Source organism: Coregonus clupeaformis, chromosome 33, assembly GCF_020615455.1.
Source record: "Coregonus clupeaformis isolate EN_2021a chromosome 33, ASM2061545v1, whole genome shotgun sequence".
Taxonomy (NCBI): domain Eukaryota; kingdom Metazoa; phylum Chordata; class Actinopteri; order Salmoniformes; family Salmonidae; genus Coregonus; species Coregonus clupeaformis.
Genome location: NC_059224.1, coordinates 30,893,891 through 30,912,523, shown reverse-complemented (window position 1 = coordinate 30,912,523; position 18,633 = coordinate 30,893,891). Strand labels below are relative to the sequence as shown.

General features: G+C 46.0%; 1 protein-coding gene across 1 annotated transcript in view; it reads left to right on the top strand.

The window, feature by feature from the left end:
- The window catches only part of LOC121549015 (5'-nucleotidase domain-containing protein 1-like), a 64,515-nt gene that overhangs the window by 31,198 nt on the left and 14,684 nt on the right, over positions 1 to 18,633 (top strand). Inside the window, exon 7 of the mRNA XM_041860784.2 lies at positions 12,001 to 12,175. Coding sequence (XP_041716718.2) covers positions 12,001 to 12,175 — 175 coding nt within the window. The remainder of the gene's footprint in view (positions 1 to 12,000; positions 12,176 to 18,633) is intronic.

Genomic DNA, 18,633 nt, shown 5'->3' with positions numbered 1-18,633 from the left:
CTGAAAAGATTCGGCATGGGTCCTCAGATCCTCAAAAAATTATACAGCTGCACCATCGAGAGCATCCTGACTGGTTGCATCACCGCCTGGTATGGAAACTGCTTGGCCTCTGACCGCAAGGCACTACAGAGGGTAGTGCGTACGGCCCAGTACATCACTGGGGCCAAGCTTCCTGCCATCCAGGACCTCTATACCAGGCGGTGTCAGAGGAAGGCCCTCAAAATTGTCAAAGACTCCAGCCACCCTAGTCATAGACTGTTCTCTCTGCTACCGCACGGCAAGCGGTACCGGAGTGCCAAGTCTAGGTCCAAAGACTTCTCAACAGCTTCTACCCCCAAGCCATAAGACTCCTGAACAGCTAATCATGGCTACCCGGACTATTTGCACTGCCCCCCCACCCCATCTTTTTACGCTGCTGCTACTCTGTTAATTATTTATGCATAGTCACTTTAACTCTACCCACATGTACATATTACTTCAACTACCTCAACTAGCCGGTGCCCCCGCACATTGACTCTGCACCGGTACCCCCCTGTATATATAGCCTCCCTGCTGTTATTTTATTTTACTTCTGCTCTTTTTTTCTCAACACTTTTTTGTTGTTGTTTTATTTTACTTTTTTATTAAAAATAAATGCACTGTTGGTTAAGGGCTGTAAGTAAGCATTTCACTGTAATGTCTGCTCCTGTTGTATTCGGCGCATGTGGCCAATAAAATTTGATTTGATTTGAGTTATGAGGCCAGTTGGACGTACTGCCAAATTCTCTAAAATGACGTTGGAGGTGGCTTATGGTAGAGAAATGAATATTCAATTATCTGGCAACAGCTCTGGTGGACATTCCTGAAGTCTGCATGCCAATTGCACGCTCCCTCAAAACTTTAGACATCTGTGGCATTGTGTTGTGTGACAAAATTGCACATTTGAGTGGCCTTTTATTGTCCCCAGTGCAAGGTGCACCTGTGTAATGATCATGCTGTTTAATCATCTTCTTGATATGCCACACCTGTCAGGTGGATGGATTATCTTGGCAAAGGATAAATGCTCACTAACAGGGATGTTTATTTTAGCTCATGAAACATGGGACCAACACTTTACATGTTGCGTTTTATATATATTTTTCAGTATATACATTGGGGAGAACAAGTATTTGATACACTGCCGATTTTGCAGGTTTTCCTACTTACAAAGCATGTAGAGGTCTGTTATTTTTATCATAGGTACACTTCAACTGTGAGAGACGGAATCTAAAACAAAAATCCAGAAAATCACATTGTATGATTTTTAAGTAATTAATTTGCATTTTATTGTATGACATAAGTATTTGATCACCTACCAACCAGTAAGAATTCCGTCTCTCACAGACCTGTTAGTTTTTCTTGAAGAAGCCCTCCTGTTCTCCACTCATTACCTGTGTTAATTGCACCTGTTTGAACTCGTTACCTGTATAAAAGACACCTGTCCACACACTCAATCAAACAGACTCCAACCTCTCCACAATGGCCAAGACCAGAGAGCTGTGTAAGGACATCAGGGATAAAATTGTAGACCTGCACAAGGCTGGGATGGGCTACAGGACAATAGGCAAGCAGCTTGGTGAGAAGGCAACAACTGTTGGCGCAATTATTAGAAAATGGAAGAAGTTCAAGATGACGGTCAATCACCCTCGGTCTGGGGCTCCATGCAAGATCTCACCTCGTGGGGCATCAATGATCATGAGGAAGGTGAGGGATCAGCCCAGAACTACACGGCAGGACCTGGTCAATGACCTGAAGAGAGCTGGGACCTCAGTCTCAAAGAAAACCATTAGTAACACACTACGCCGTCATGGATTAAAATCCTGCAGTGCACACAAGGTCCCCCTGCTCAAGCCAGCGCATGTCCAGGCCCGTCTGAAGTTTGCCAATGACCATCTGGATGATCCAGAGGAGGAATGGGGGAAGGTCATGTGGTCTGATGAGACAAAAATATAGCTTTTTGGTCTAAACTCCACTCGCCGTGTTTGGACGAAGAAGAAGGATGAGTACAACCCCAAGAACACCATCCCAACCGTGAAGCATGGAGGTGGAAACATCATTCTTTGGGGATGCTTTTCTGCAAAGGGGACAGGACGACTGCACCGTATTGAGGGGAGGATGGATGGGGCCATGTATCGCGAGATCTTGGCCAACAACCTCCTTCCCTCAGTAAGAGCATTGAAGATGGGTCGTGGCTGGGTCTTCCAGCATGACAACGACCCGAAACACACAGCCAGGGCAACTAAGGAGTGGCTCCGTAAGAAGCATCTCAAGGTCCTGGAGTGGCCTAGCCAGTCTCCAGACCTGAACCCAATAGAACATCTTTGGAGGGAGCTGAAAGTCCGTATTGCCCAGCGACAGCCCCGAAACCTGAAGGATCTGGAGTGGGCCAAAAGGTCTGTATGGAGGAGTGGGCCAAAATCCCTGCTGCAGTGTGTGCAAACCTGGTCAAGACCCACAGGAAACGTATGATCTCTGTAATTGCAAACAAAGGTTTCTGTACCAAATATTAAGTTCTGCTTTTCTGATGTATCAAATACTTATGTCATGCAATAAAATGCAAATTAATTAGTTAAAAATCATACAATGTGATTTTCTGGATTTTTGTTTTAGATTCCATCTCTCACATTTGAAGTGTACCTATGATAAAAATTAGAGACCTCTACATGCTTTGTAAGTAGGAAAACCTGCAAAATCGGCAGTGTATCAAATACTTGTTCTCCCCCACTGTATCAATATATCATCACGAGAGACTTGGTGAGCTGGGGTCCTTTTGAAAGGCGCTTTTCATCCCTAGCGACACAGTTCACTGGGGATTTTATCTCTGTGGCAGGACTGGCCTTCATAATATCTGTGGTATCAGGTGCCAGGGTGGCTTAATCACATGCAAATCACCGCCTAGTATCATCTTTTTAAACTCAGACACTAAAGGATACTGGCAACTGATGACAGACGGCACCCAATCCTGAAGACACGGATATATGTTGAACCGTCTTACAAAATGTTTGTGTCCATTCGCTACAGTAGACTCAGTAGGAAAAACTCATCAAATAAGAGTCTGACTTAGGCTTTCTTGAACCATGCCATTATTGTTACCATGGGTCACAAATTAAGATTCTCCTTGTCTTTTCGCTGGCCTCAAAGAGATAGAGAAATGCGTCATAGGGGACACGATGCAGCAATTTGTGGTCAGTCTTCTAAAAATGGCCAATGCTCTGCCGCTGGTGGCAGTTGCAGCAAAAAATATCCCCATTTTAGCCTAGATTATAGCTTTCCTCTAAATTATTTATACATGGTCATATAGTTGTCATCTATTAACTTCAATTAGGACTACATAAATGCACAGAGTGTATCTTCGTTTTGATAACCTATATCTTCCCTGTTGATTCAGTAGATGATAAGGAAAATGCTTGTGTGAATCGAGCTCTTTCCCCTTCACTTGTGGTGCAGCTGTTTGTGAGTTGCTGAGCATTGCCCTAATTTGCACTGTAACTGTTGATTTGTTCATTCTGTCGTCAGTCTTTGATGTGTGTGAGAGAGAGAGAGCTGGTCTGTTGGACGTGGTACTGGCCTCGCAGATGCTGGGCAGTGCTCCAGTCAGCCCCCCCTCTTATTGTTACTGTGCCCAGCCCCAGGCTTCAGAAGGATGGGAGGGAGCGTTCCCCACATATTCATTTTTAAAGCCACGTAAACACACACACAGATAGATAGATCAAAGGGTTCTCTTCTCTATGCGCCACCATACCACTATGCCCCTAAAGTACTTATTGGGCTGACTGTTTGAAGAGACCTGATGCATCAAGCAAGACAAATGAATAAGGATATGAATTCTCCTTCACAATTCCAACCAGAGATGAAGGGGGGAAGGCTATTCAAGTTGTGAGTGTTTAGAAGGCATCAGTGGATCCATATCTGAGCTGTAAACGTGTGATGCATTGAATACAGTAGGAACAGTGCATAGCCTACATAGCCTGAGTGTTTGACCTCTGTCCCAAATGGCAACCTATGCCCTATATATTGCACTACTTTTGACTAGAGACATATGGGCCCTGGTCAAAAGTAGTGCCTTACATAGGAAATAGGGTCTTATTTGGGACGTAACCTGGGTGTCTAACTGTAGCAGGGTGACATTCCAGAGGGAGAGTAGGGTCCTGCGTCCTGCAGGGTCCCCCCAGCAGATGTTGTCAGGTAGGCCAGGCAGCCACTTTACGCTGGCCAGGCCGGCCTGTTCTGTTTACTTGGAGATGAAATGGAGTGTGAGAAAAACACTGGAGGAAACGACAGGGCTGGAGATCACAGCCAGATGTTTGTGAAATGATCCGAACACCCTTTTTTCATAATTTCATAAAACTACTGGAATTTAACAGGGAGGAAATAACATTAATCCGTTTGGCCCAGTGTTGATATCATTTGTGTAATCTTTCATAGGACACATTTTAATGCGACACTGAGGAGTTGGTTGTGAGAGTGATTTGTGCTGTTCTGTGTCTGTTTGTTTTGTCATCCAATGCTGCCCTCTGCTGTTAGAATGTTAGATTTAGCTTTACAAAACTTTTAACATTATAAATAAAGCTTCCACTAAAAATCAAATCAAATTGTATTTGTCACATGCGCCGAATACAACAGGTGTAGACCTTACAGTGAAATGCCTACTTACAAGCCCTTAACCAACAATGCAGTTTTAAGAAAAATAAGTGTTAAGTAAAAAACAAATAATTAAAGAGCAGCAGTAAAATAACAGTAGCGAGGCTATATACAGGGGGTACCGGTACAGAGTCCATGTGCGGGGGCACAGGTTAGTCGAGGTAATTGATGTAATATGTACATGTAGGTAGAGGTAAAGTGACTATGCATAGATAATAAACAGAGAGTAGCAACAGCATTAAAAAGAGGGGGTGGGTGGGGGAAGGGGGACAATGGAAATAGTCCGGGTAGACATTTGATTAGCTGTTCAGGAATCTTATGGCTTGGGGGTAGAAGCTGTTAAGAAGCCTTTTGGACCTAGACTTGGCGCTCCGGTACCGCTTGCCGTGCGGTAGCAGAGAGAACAGTCTATGACTAGGGTGGCTGAAGTCTTTTACAATTTTTAGGGCCTTCCTCTGACACCGCCTGGTATAGAGATCCTGGATGGCAGGAAGCTTGGCCCCAGTGATGTACTGGGCCGTACCCACTGTAGTGCCTTAAGGTCGGAGGCCGAGCACTTGCCATACCAGGCAGTGATGTAGAACTTTTTGAGGATCTGAGGACCCATGCCAAATGTTTTCAGACTCCTGAGGGGGAATAGGCTTTGTCGTGCCCTCTTCACGACTGTCTTGGTGTGTTTGGACCATGATAGTTTGTTGGTGATGTGGACACTCAACCTGCTCCACTACAGCGCCGTCGATGAGAATGGGGGCGTACTCGGTCCTCCTTTTCTTGTAGTCCACAATAATCCCCTTTGTCTTGATCACGTTGAGGGAGAGGTTGTTATCCTGGCACCACACGGCCAGGTCTCGGACCTCCTCCCTAAAGGCTGTCTCATCGTTGTCGGTGATCAGGCCTACCACTGTTGTGTCGTCGGAAAACTTGATGATGGTGTTGGAGTCGTGCCTGGCCATGCAGTCATGGGTGAACAGGGAGTACAGGAGGGGACTGAGCATGCACCCCTGAGGGGCCCCCGTGTTGAGGATCAGCGCGGCAGAGGTGTTGTTACCTACCCTTACCACCTGGGGGTGGTCCGTCAGGAAGTCCAGGATCCAGTTGCAGAGGGAGGTGTTTAGTCCAAGGGTCCTTAATTTAGTGATGAGCTTTGAGGGCACTATGGTGTTGAACGCTGAGCTGTAGTCAATGAATAGCATTCTCACGTAGGTGTTCCTCTTGTCCAGATGGGAAAGGGCGGTGTGGAGTGCAATAGAGATGGAGTGCAATAGTGGAGTGCAATGTGGATCTGTTGGGGCGGTATGCAAATAGTGGGTCTAGGGTTTCTGGGATAATGGTATTGACGTAAGTGCATCAACACCATGTTGGTATTACAGACTCAGGCAGGGACATGTTGAAAATGTCAGTGAAGACACTTGCCAGTTGGTCAGCACATGCTCAGAGTACACGTCCTGGTAATTCGTCTGGCCCTGCGGCCTTGTGAATGTTGACCTGCTTAAAAGTCTTACTCACATCGGCTATGGAGAGCGTGATCACATAGTCATCCGGAACAGCTGGTGCTCTTATGCATGCTTCAGTGTTGCTTGCTTCGAAGCGAGCATAGAAGTGATTTAGCTCGTCTGGTAGCCTAGTGTCACTGGGCAGTTCGCGGCTGTGCTTCCCTTTGTAGTCTGTAATAGTTTTCAAGCCCTGCCACATCCGACGAGCGTCAGAGCCGGTGTAGTACGATTCAATCTTAGTCCTGTATTGACTCTTTGCTTCTTTGATGGTTCGTCGGAGGGCATAGCGGGATTTCTTATAAGCTTCCGGGTTAGAGTCCCGCTCCTTGAAAGTGGGAGCTCTACCCTTTAGCTCAGTGCGGATGTTGCCTGTAATCCATGGCTTCTGGTTGGGGTATGTATGTACGGTCACTGTGGGGACGACGTCATCGATGCACTTATTGATGAAGCTAGTGACTGATGTGGTGTACTCCTCAATGCTATCTGAAGAATCCCGGAACATATTCCAGTCTGTGTTAGCGAAACAGTCCTGTAGCTTAGCATCTGCGTCATCTGACCGCTTTTTTATTGACCGAGTCACTGGTGCTTCTTGCTTTAGTTTTTGCTTATAAGCAGGAATCAGGAGGATAGAGTTATGGTCAGATTTTCCAAATGGAGGGCGAGGGAGAGCTTTGTATGCGTATCTGTGTGTTGAGTAAAGGTGGTCTACAGTTTTTGTTCCCTCTGGTTGCACATTTAACATGCTGGTAGAAATGAGGTAGAACGGATTTAAGTTTCCATGCATTAAAGTCCCCGGCCACTAGGAGCGCTGCCCTGTTTGCTTATGGCCTTATATAGTTCATTGAGTGCAATCTTAATGCCAGCATCGGTTTGTGGTGGTATATAGACAGCTATGAAAAATATAGAAGAAAACTCTCTTGGTAAATAGTGTGGTCTACTGCTTATCATGACATACTCTACCTCAGGCGAGCAAACCCTTGAGACTTCCTTCGTATTAGATTTTGTGCACCAGCTGTTGTTTACAAATATACACAGACCGCCACCCCTTGTCTTACCGGAGTCAGACGTTCTATCCTGCCGATGTAGCGTATAGCCCGCTAGCTGTATGTTATCCATGTCGTCGTTCAGCCATGACTCGGTGAAACATAAGATATTACAGTTTTTAATGTCCCGTTGGTAGGATAACCTTAGTCTTAGGTCATCCAATTTGTTTTCAAATGATTGAACGTTGGCTAATAGGATTGATGGAAGAGGCAGTTTACATTTTCATACTGGCCCCCCGTGGGATTCGAACCCACAGCCCTGGCGTTGCAAGCGCCATGCTCTACCAACTGAGCTACACGAGGCCCCCTTTGTCATGCGAATTACGGGGATTTGGGCCTTGTCGGGAGTCTGTAGAATATCCTTCGTGTCCGACTCGTTGAAGAAAAATCTTCGTCCAATACGAGGTGAGTAATCGCTGTCCTGATATCCAGAAGCTATTTTTGGTCATAAGAGACGGTGGCAGAAACATTATGTATAGAATAAATTACAAATAACGCGAAAAAACACACATAATAGTACAATTGGTTAGAGGACTGTAAAATGGCAGCCATCTTCTCCGGCGCCATCTCATTTTGCAAGGCACTGTAGGGTTTCTGGGATAATGGTGTTGATGTGAGCCATGACCAGCCTTTCAAAGCACTTCATGGCTACAGACGTGAGTGCTACGGGTCTGTAGTCATTTAGGCAGGTTACCTTAGTGTTCTTGGGCACAGGGTGGTCTGCTTGAAACATGTTGGTATTATACAAATCTGTTGTATATTTGTTTTCCTTTTTATTTGATTTTTGATACTTTGGCTTTACTAAAGATATGCTTTTCTGTGCAATGCATGCTTTGTCATATCTGAAACATTCAGAGTGTCTGATCTCGGGTATCAATCTCCACCTATATCGGAGGACTTGTACATTAGTAGGGTTAGTCTTGTTCTTGGTTAATGCAATGTTGCTTTTGTACCACATGATGGCAGCATGCTCAAATCTTTCACAGCCTGGAAGTCCTGTTTGTTTTGTGGAAAGGAGGGTCATTTTCAGTGCAGAGTGGAGCTTGACTAAATGTTTATTTTCTTTACGGCATGTGGGAGCTGTAACAGGGAAACCAACACTGGTGACCGATAGCACTGTGATACAGTATTGGTGATCCCACTAGGATTTAATACATGTAGGCCTGCCCTTTAGCGTTTCACCCGTATATGCATGTTGCATATGGAAACACAACTCCAACATAGTACGTGGATGTGAGACTGTTTTTTTTTGGGCATTTCACCTCCTACACATTGACATTGCATATGGCTAGGTACAGATCTAGGATCAGCTTCCCCTCCCCCTCATCCTAACCTTAACCATAGCGGGGAAAATGCAAAACTGACCCAAGATCAGCGTTCAGGGGCAACTTCACCCTACTCCCACGCTATGCGTGATGCTCCTCTCATCTCCTCTCCTCTCTGTGCCAGGATAAACTCCTGGCCTGCCCTAGCCTGATGAATACACGCCACTCATCTGCACCCAGGATGTTTCCCTAAGCCTTCTTTTCTCCTGCTCGTGAAAAAAAGCAGCGCCACTTCTCACATATTGGGCGCGTTCTTCCGCTCCACGGCAAATTCAACTCTATGTCCTGTTTTAATAAGCTTGCGAATGTGTCAATGTTCATTTTCAATTTGGCCTTTGTCTCCTGTGAATACGACAAGTCTATCAAATGCATTCCTGTTAGGGTACTTCTATGCAATATGTTCCATGGTTTCCTCTTCTCAGGAAAAAGTAGTAGAAAAGCATGTGTTGCCGTGCTGTATCAAATTACTTTTTCATATTATAACGTATTCATTGCTTTTGTTGCAAGTGGGATGTTTTGACTGAGATCAGAGCAGTGTACCATATTTAGCTCTGGCCTAATATCTTGGAAGCAGCAGGGGGTCTTTGAAGAGCAAGTTGCCCGTACCGCTGTCTCTCAGTGGGGGTGGGACGTGACCCACACATTCCCCTAACCTCCTGCTGCTTCCTGTGACATGGCTCAGGGAGTGGGCGTCCCAGACAGTCCTAGTACCTTTTACTAATCAGTTTCCCCTGTCCCCTGTCCATTCTGTGTTTCATTCTACATGAGCTAGTCCTTTCCTTCATTCCAATCAGACCAGTCAGTGTCAGTGTCTCAGGACAGTGTCTCATTATCCTGGGAAGACTTATTCTAAAGTGGACTGAATTGTTTTTTTCCCTCATCAATCTACACACAATACCCCATAATGACAAAGCATTATGCAAATGTATTAAAAATAAAAAAACTGAAATATAACATTTACATAAGTATTCAGACCCTTTAGTCAGTACTTTGTTGAAGCACCTTTGACAGCGATTACTGCCTTGAGTCTTCTTGGTATGAAGCTACAAGCTTGGCACACCTGTATTTGGGGAGTTTCCTGCATTCTTCTCTGCAGATCCTCTCCAGCTCTGTCAGGTTGAATGGGGAGCGTCGCTACACAGCTATTTTCAGGTCTTTCCAGAGATGTTCGAACAGGTTCAAGTCCGGGGTGGCTGGGCCACTCAAGGACATTCAGAGACTTGTCCCGAAGCCACTTCTGCATTGTCTTGGCTGTGTGCTTAGGGTCGTTGTCATGTTGGAAGGTGATCCTTCACCCCAGTCTGAGGTCCTGAGCGCTCTGGAGCAGGTTTTCATCAAGGGTCTTTCTGTACTTTGCTCTGTTCATCTTTCCCTCGAACCTGACTAGTCTCCCAGTCCCTGCCGCTGAAAAACATCCCCACAGCATGATGCTGCCACCACCATGCCTCACCGTTGGAATGGTGCCAGGTTTCCTCCAGATATGATGCTTGGCATTCAGGCCAAAGAGTTCAATCTTGGTTTCATCAGACCAGAGAATCTTGTTTCTCATGGTCTGAGAGTCCTTTTAGGTACCTTTTGGCAAACTCCAAGCAGGCTGTCATGTGCCTTTTACCTAGGAGTGGCTTCCGTCTGGCCACTACGATAATGGCCTGATTGGTGGCGTGCTGCAGAGATGGTTGTCCTTCTGGAAGGTTCTCCCATCTCCACAGAGGAACTCTGGAGCTCTGTCAGAGTGACCATCGGGTTCTTGATCACCTCCCTGACCAAGGCCCTTCTCCCCCAATTGCTCAGTTTGGCTGGGCAGCCATCTCCAGTCTTGGTGGTACCAAACTTCTTCCATTTAAGAATGATGGAGGCCACTGTGTTCTTGGGGAACTTCAATGCTGCATAAATTGTTTGGTACCCTTCCCCAGATCTGTGCCTCGACACAATCCTGTCTCGGAGCTCTAAGGACAATTCCTTCGACCTCATGGCTTGGTTTTTGCTCTGACATGCACTGTCAGCTGTGGGACCTTATATAGACAGGTATGTGCCTTTCCAAATCATGTCCAATCAATTGAATTTACCACAGTTGGACTCCAATCAAGTTGAAGAAACATCTCAAGAATTATGAATGGAAACAGGATGCACCTGAGCTCAATTTCGAGTCTCATAGCAAAGGGTCTGAATACTTATGGAAATAAGGTATTGTTACGTTCCCCAGTTTCTATGTTGTGATTTGTGTATTTTCGTGTAGGTATTTCAGGAAATGGGTTCCTGAAATTCCCCAACAAGCAGCTGATTGATTTGAAAAACATTGATGATTGGAGAGCTGACACCGCGCCCTCGTCAGGACGCAGCTGTCTCCAATTTACCAACTCCTCCTGAAGCTATATAAACCCCAGTTGCTCAGAAAAGGAGGAAAAAGGGGAACCAGAATTGCTGAGAGTTACAGCATGTTGGTTGTATGCTAAGAGTTTGGTATGTACTGTGTTGTTGTTGCTCTGAGAACCAATTGTAATGTTTTGTGTTAGTTTGTGGCTCAGAGTTTCTTTAATGTCCTGAGTTAGTTTTTTTCTCAGGTTTTGTTGTGAACCAGTTTGTGCTATTTTTGTTTCATTTGTTCCCAAGGGGGGAAGGGGAAGGCACCTAGGGAGTGCTTAGGCAAGAGGCCCGCGGGCATACATTACCTGTAGAAGTTGACTGTCTATGCACACTAGGAAAGACCTGGGCGGACCATGGCTTGTATTTTGGTTAGTGCACCAGGTGGTGCTAGTTAAGTAAGTAGTGGGTAGGCAGGTAAGGTAGGAGAGGGGGCTTTGATATTTACTTTCTTTGCTTTGGTTCCGTCCAGCCCCTTTTCCCCAAACTTACCATGCGAAGGAATAAATACCCTGTTAACGGTATTCTCTGCCTTTTGTCATCCTTACTCACACCTACAGTCCCATACCTCTTTCACACCACGGAGAGTTGAGTTGTAGCAGGGTGTTGCGTTCCCTCTTCCGAGAGGCGTGCGTAACAGGTATTATTGTTTTTCATTTTTTGCAAAAAATTCAAAAAATCTGTTTTCACTTTTTCATTATGGGGTATTGTGTGTAGATTGATGAGGGGGGGAAAATATTTTATCAATTGTAGAATAAGGCTGTAACGTAACAAAATGTGGAAAAAGTCAAAATAAAAATAATGAAAAACCCTTGACCAGTAGTGTATCTCAATCATTATTTGAATATGTTGGTAACCCGTTGTATAAACGTGATAATGCCCTCGAAGCCGGTGTTTGGAGGATATATTGGCACGGTTTGCCGGCCCAAGACCCATGCCATATATCCTCCAAACACCGGCTTCTCTGGCATTATCGCTTAAATAATGCCCGCTCTAGAATGCCCTTCAATCCAATCAGAAAGGAGTATTAAACAATGCCATGGTATAAGTGAAGTGAAGTCATTGCATGTGCATCTGCAGTATGGTTAGGTAAGGGTTTTTTGTTTGCCTGTCCCTCAGAGGATGCAGGATGGTACTTCCCCAGTGTAAAGAGGGACCCTGGCCGTTACCTGCAGCCCTGCTCAGAGTCCGTCAAGACCTGGCTGAGGAGCATGAAGAGTGCTGGGAAGGTCCTCCTGCTGATCACCAGCTCCCACAGCGACTATTGCAGGCTCATCTGTGACCACATCCTGGGGTGAGTTAGTAGAGGGAATCGGTCTGGAGACCAGACCAGAGACCACACACTGCACTGACTGTACCCAGCCAGGTCCTAGGGCCGAGGCCAAGACGCAGCCTGCCTGCCTTTACCACCACATACCAACACTGTTTCCCAAATGGCACACTAGTCCCAATATAGTGCACTACTTTTTGATCAGGGCTTATAGGGCTTTGGTCAAAAGTAGTGTACTATTTTGGGACAGGGTGCCATTTGGTATACACCCCATAAAACACACCTCACTGGGGCCAGGCACTAGCCAAACTGGTTGAGCCTCAGTATGCAAGATGGGAGAGGAAACCAGTCGGGGCTAAAGTCCAGACTTATTTAATGGTTTTATGATGAGCCCCGACTGGTTTCAGCCCTACTGGCTCTTCTCCCCAAACCCACATTACGTACAGCACCCACATGCCACTATCCCTCATTCCTTCAGTCACCCCCGGTTTTACATGGCTGTCTTGGGTTACAATCACCATCTCACACCCTGGCCAGCTAGCCTGCTGACCAGCACACCTTCTTACCACTGTGCACTGTCAGTTCTCATTCCCACCCAGCCCAGCAGAAATACAACAGCATATTAAACTAGTGAGCCTTCCTATAACTGAGCCTGACCATATGCAGTGGTGATGTTTGTCCTAGCTGGCTCTCCATAGACTCATTATTACTAGCCAGCTGTGGGCTGACCTAGACCAGAGGACTAGACTGTCAGTATCACTGGTGCCTCTCTCTCTCTGCAGTGTACACTATGTGGTCTAGGGTTATTATTCTAGCTTAAACCCTCTTACACACTCGGTCAGGAGGCAAGAGGACGACTCGCGGAAAGCAGACTGGTGCTGTGGCTGAATAGAATGCCTTAGTGAAGTGTCTCTGCCCATTATCTAAACAGACAGCTAACAGACACACTCCCACGTCACCAGTATTACTTCACAGTGGAGAACTTGATCATGAGTATTAATCCATCCGAGGCCATAGCCTAGCTAAAGTAACATTTGATGCCCATCTGGTAAGTAACCAACCACACTAATGATCTATTCTTCTACTCCTCTCTGCTAGTATAGCTGACTGTTATGGAGAGTTAGACTCAGGGGAGAGAGGGATGGTGGGGCTGAAAGTCAACCGTTTGTTCTGGATGTCTGCTAGGTCTCCAGGGACCTATATGGCCCAGACTTTCCCCACAGCCATTTCCTGTCAAACAGCCTGGCCTGGCTTGGCCCAGTCTCTGTTGTTCCTCTCCCCCCGGCTCTCCTCCACTGTTTCACTGGCCGCCCCCTTCCCTCTCTGCGACCTTTAACCCTGCAACATGTGTCACCTCCCAAGGAGCCGCCACGTCAGGTGGGAGCCCAAAAGTGTGTGTGCAATATAGTGTATTCAGAGCAGCAGTTTACAAGGCCCGAGGATGCCTGATTTATGTCGTGATAACTGAGGCGAGGAAATCGCGCAGGCTGCGTCTTGTCCGTGTGGTAGCACAGGGATAAGCTTTGCTTTGTTCTGCTGTACGGGCTGGCCTGCATGTAATCCTCCTGTGTGTTGTTGTCTACAGTAGCTGTTGTGGTAGGACAATTTCTGGCTTCACAGTCAACAGACTCAGACTTGTGACTCTTGCTCCTCCAACCCTGGGCAAGCTCTCTTTTTCCAGTATGGAGTCTATGGACTACATTTGAAGTCGGAGGTTTACATACACTTAGGTTGGAGTCATTCAAACTCGTTTTTCAACCACTCCACAAATTTCTTGTTAACAAACTATAGTTTTGTCAAGTCGGTTAGGACATCTACTTTGTGCATGACACAAGTAATTCTTCCAACAATTGTTTACAGACAGATTATTCACTGTATCACATTTCCAGTGGGTCAGAAGTTTACATACATTAAGTTGACTGTGCCTTTAAACAGCTTTGAACATTCCAAAAAATGATGTCATGGCTTTAGAAGCTTCTGATAGGCTAATTGACAACATTTGAGTCAACTGGAGGATGTATTTCAAGGCCTACCTTCAAACTCAGTGCCTCTTGGCTTGACATCATGGGAAAATCAAAAGAAAACAGCCTAGACCTCAGAAAGAAATGGTAGACCTCCACAAGTCTGTTTCATTATTGGGAGCAATTTCCAAACGCCTGAAGGTACCACGTTCATCTGTACAAACAATAGTAGGCAAGTATAAACACAATGGGACCACGCAGCCGTCATACCGCTCAGGAAGGAGATGCATTCTGTCTCCTAGAGATGAATGTACTTTGGTGCGAAAAGTGCAAATCAATCTCATAACAACAGCAAAGGACCTTGTGAATATGCTGGAGGAAACAGGTACAAAAGTATCCATATCCACAGTAAAACGAGTCCTATATCGACATAACCTGAAAGGTGGCTCAGCAAAGAAGAAGCCACTGCTCCAAAACCGCCATAAAAAAGCAAGACTACGGTTTGCAACTGCACATAGAGACAAAGATCTTACTTTTTGGAGAAATGTCCTCTGGTCTGATGAAACAAAAATAGAACTGTTTGGCCATAATGACCATCGTTATGTTTGGAGGAAAAAGGGGGCTGCTTGCAAGCCGAAGAACACCATCCCAACCGTGAAGCACGGGGGTGGCAGAATCATGCTGTGGGGGTGCTTTGCTGCAGGAGGGACTGGTGCACTTAACAAAATAGATGGCATCATGAGGAAGGAAAATGATGTGGATATATTGAAGCAACATCTCAAGACATCAGTCAGGAAGTTAAAGCTTGGTCGCAAATGGGTCTTCCAAATGGACAATGACCCCAAGCATACTTCCAAAGTTGTGGCAAAATGGCTTAAGGACAACAAAGTCAAGGTATTGGAGTGGCCATCACAAAGCCCTGACCTCAATCCTATAGAACATTTGTGGGCAGAACTGAAAAAGCGTGTGCGAGCAAGGAGGCCTACGAACCTGACTCAGTTACACCAGCTCTGTCAGGAGGAATGGGCCAAAATTCACCCAACTTATTGTGGGAAGCTTGTGGAAGGCTACCCGAAACGTTTGACCCAAGTTACCAAATACTAATTGAGTGTATGTAAACTTCTGACCCACTGGGAATGTGATGAAAGAAATAAAAGCTGAAATAAATCATTCTCTCTACTATTTTTCTGACATTTCACATTCTTAAAATAAAGTGGTGATCCTAACTGACCTAAGACAGCAAATTATTACTAGGATTAAATGTCAGGAATTGTGACATTTTAATGTATTTGGCTAATATGTAAACTTCCGACTTCAACTGTATATGCATTTTAACACCTCTCTAATGCATAGGCACTCCCCAGTGAAGAATGCCCTCTCACCTGATCTGACTTCTGTTTCTGTCAGGAAGAACAACTCGTTTCGCCTGCTCTCTTAAAAGCCCACGCTTCTCTCAGGAGAGCCAGAGCCCAGAGGCTTAGCTGTCTGGCTCCTGTAGCCCTGCAGGCTGTGGGCCAGGGACAGAGAGCTGTCAGAAGTCTCACAACAAGACCAGGGCTGCCAGTCAGGCCCCTACCAACCCGGACCCATGGTCTGAACCTTGGCAAGACGGAGCTGCTCTTCCTCCCGGGGAAGGACTGCCCGTTCCATGATCTCGCCATCACGGTTGACAACTCCGTTGTGTCCTCCTCCCAGAGTGCGAAGAGCCTTGGCGTGACCCTGGACAACACCCTGTCGTTCTCCGCTAACATCAAGGCGGTGACCCGATCCTGCAGGTTCATGCTCTACAACATTCGGAGAGTACGACCCTGCCTTACACAGGAAGCGGCACAGGTCCTAATCCAGGCACTTGTCATCTCCCGTCTGGATTACTGCAACTCGCTGTTGGCTGGGCTCCCTGCCTGTGCCATTAAACCCCTACAACTCATCCAGAATGCCGCAGCCCGTCTGGTGTTCAACCTTCCCAAGTTCTCTCACGTCACCCCGCTCCTTCGCACACTCCACTGGCTTCCAGTTGAAGCTCGCATCTGTTACAAGACCATGGTGCTTGCCTATGGAGCTGTGAGGGGAACGGCACCTCCGTACCTTCAGGCTCTGATCAGTCCCTACACCCAAACGAGGGCATTGCGTTCATCCACCTCTGGCCTGCTGGCTCCCCTTCCTCTGCGGAAGCATAGTTCCTGCTCAGCCCAGTCAAAACTGTTCGCTGCTCTGGCACCCCAATGGTGGAACAAGCTCCCTCACGACGCCAGGACAGCGGAGTCACTCACCACCTTCCGGAGACATTTGAAACCCCACCTCTTTAAGGAATACCTGGGATAGGATAAAGTAATCCTTCTACCTCCCCCCCCACCCCCCTAAAAAAAATATATATATATATATATACAGTGAGGGAAAAAAGTATTTGATCCCCTGCTGATTTTGCACGTTTGCCCACTGACAAAGACATGATCAGTCTATAATTTTAATGGTAGGTTTATTTGAACAGTGAGAGACAGAATAACAACAAAAAAATCCAGAAAAACGCATGTCAGAAATGTTATGAATTGATTTGCATTTTAATGAGGGAAATACGTTTTTGACCCCTCTGCAAAACATGACTTAGTACTTGGTGGCAAAACCCTTGTTGGCAATCACAGAGGTCAGACGTTTCTTGTAGTTGGCCACCAGGTTTGCACACATCTCAGGAGGGATTTTGTCCCACTCCTCTTTGCAGATCTTCTCCAAGTCATTAAGGTTTTGAGGCTGACGTTTGGCAACTCGAACCTTCAGCTCCCTCCACAGATTTTCTATGGGATTAAGGTCTGGAGACTGGCTAGGCCACTCCAGGATCTTAATGTGCTTCTTCTTGAGCCACTCCTTTGTTGCCTTGGCTGTGTGTTTTGGGTCATTGTCATGCTGGAATACCCATCCACGACCCATTTCCAATGCCCTGACAGAGGGAAGGAGGTTTTCACCCAAGATTTGACGGTAAATGGCCCCGTCCATCGTCCCTTTGATGCGGTGAAGTTGTCCTGTCCCCTTAGCAGAAAATCACCCCCAAAGCATAATTTTTCCACCTCCATGTTTGACGGTGAGGATGGTGTTCTTGGGGTCATAGGCAGCATTCCTCCTCCTCCAAACACGGCGAGTTGAGTTGATGCCAAAGACCTCGATTTTGGTCTCATCTGACCACAACACTTTCACCCAGTTATCCTCTGAGTCATTCAGATGTTCATTGGCAAACTTCAGACAGGCATGTATATGCGCTTTCTTGAGCAGGGGGACCTTGCGGGCGCTGCAGGATTTCAGTCCTTCACGGCGTAGTGTGTTACCAATTGTTTTCTTGGTGACTATGGTCCCAGCTGCCTTGAGATCATTGACAAGATCCTCCCGTGTAGTTCTGGGCTGATTCCTCACCGTTCTCATAATCATTGCAACTCCACGAGGTGAGATCTTGCATGGAGCCCCAGGCAGAGGGAGATTGACAGTTATTTTGTGTTTCTTCCATTTGCAAATAATCGCACCAACTGTTGTCACCTTCTCACCAAGCTGCTTGGCGATGGTCTTGTAGCCCATTCCAGCCTTGTGTAGGTCTACAATCTTGTCCTTGACATCCTTGGAGAGCTCTTTGGTCTTGGCCATGGTGGAGAGTTTGGAATCTGATTGATTGATTGCTTCTGTGGACAGGTGTCTTTTATACAGGTAACAAGCTGAGATTAGGAGCACACGCTCCTAATCTCAGCTCGTTACCTGTATAAAAGACACCTGGGAGCCAGAAATCTTTCTGATTGAGAGGGGGTCAAATACTTATTTCCCTCATTAAAATGCAAATCAATTTATAACATTTTTGACATGCGTTTTTCTGGATTTTTTTGTTGTTATTCTGTCTCTCACTGTTCAAATAAACCTACCATTAAAATTATAGACTGATCATTTCTTTGTCAGTGGGCAAACGTACAAAATCAGCAGGGGATCAAATACTTTTTTCCCTCACTGTATTTATAAAAAATAATTGTAAAGTGGTTATCCCACTGGCTATAGGGTGAATGCACCAATTTGTAAGTCGCTCTGGATAAGAGCGTCTGCTAAATGACGTAAATGTAAATGTAATGTAAATGTCTTCTCCAGGAGTATCTAGGTGACTCCTTGGCATGGCCAGCCGTTGGATACAGCAAGATGAAACCATAAGTCTACAACTTCATTTATATGTTTGCTCTGACTGATATTTTTAGACTTACCTGCTATGCTTTTTGCTCGCTAGAAAGGGATGTAGCTATAATGTTATGCTATGCCCGGAATATGTTTGACTAGCTCCTAAGGCTGTATAACTTGGATGTGTATCTCTGAGACTGATGAGGTCCTGCATGTCTAAGGCCTAGCTTTAGAATGTTGAGTTTTATATCAAATAGGCAGTGCTCTGAATGATCCTGGGCCTTGCCTCAGCTCAAGGTTGCTATCTGCCCATGTACGGCTGCAGTGAGAGGTCTCTCTCAAAGTGTAACCCCAGTCAGCCCTAGCCAGGCCAGGGAACAGCAAACA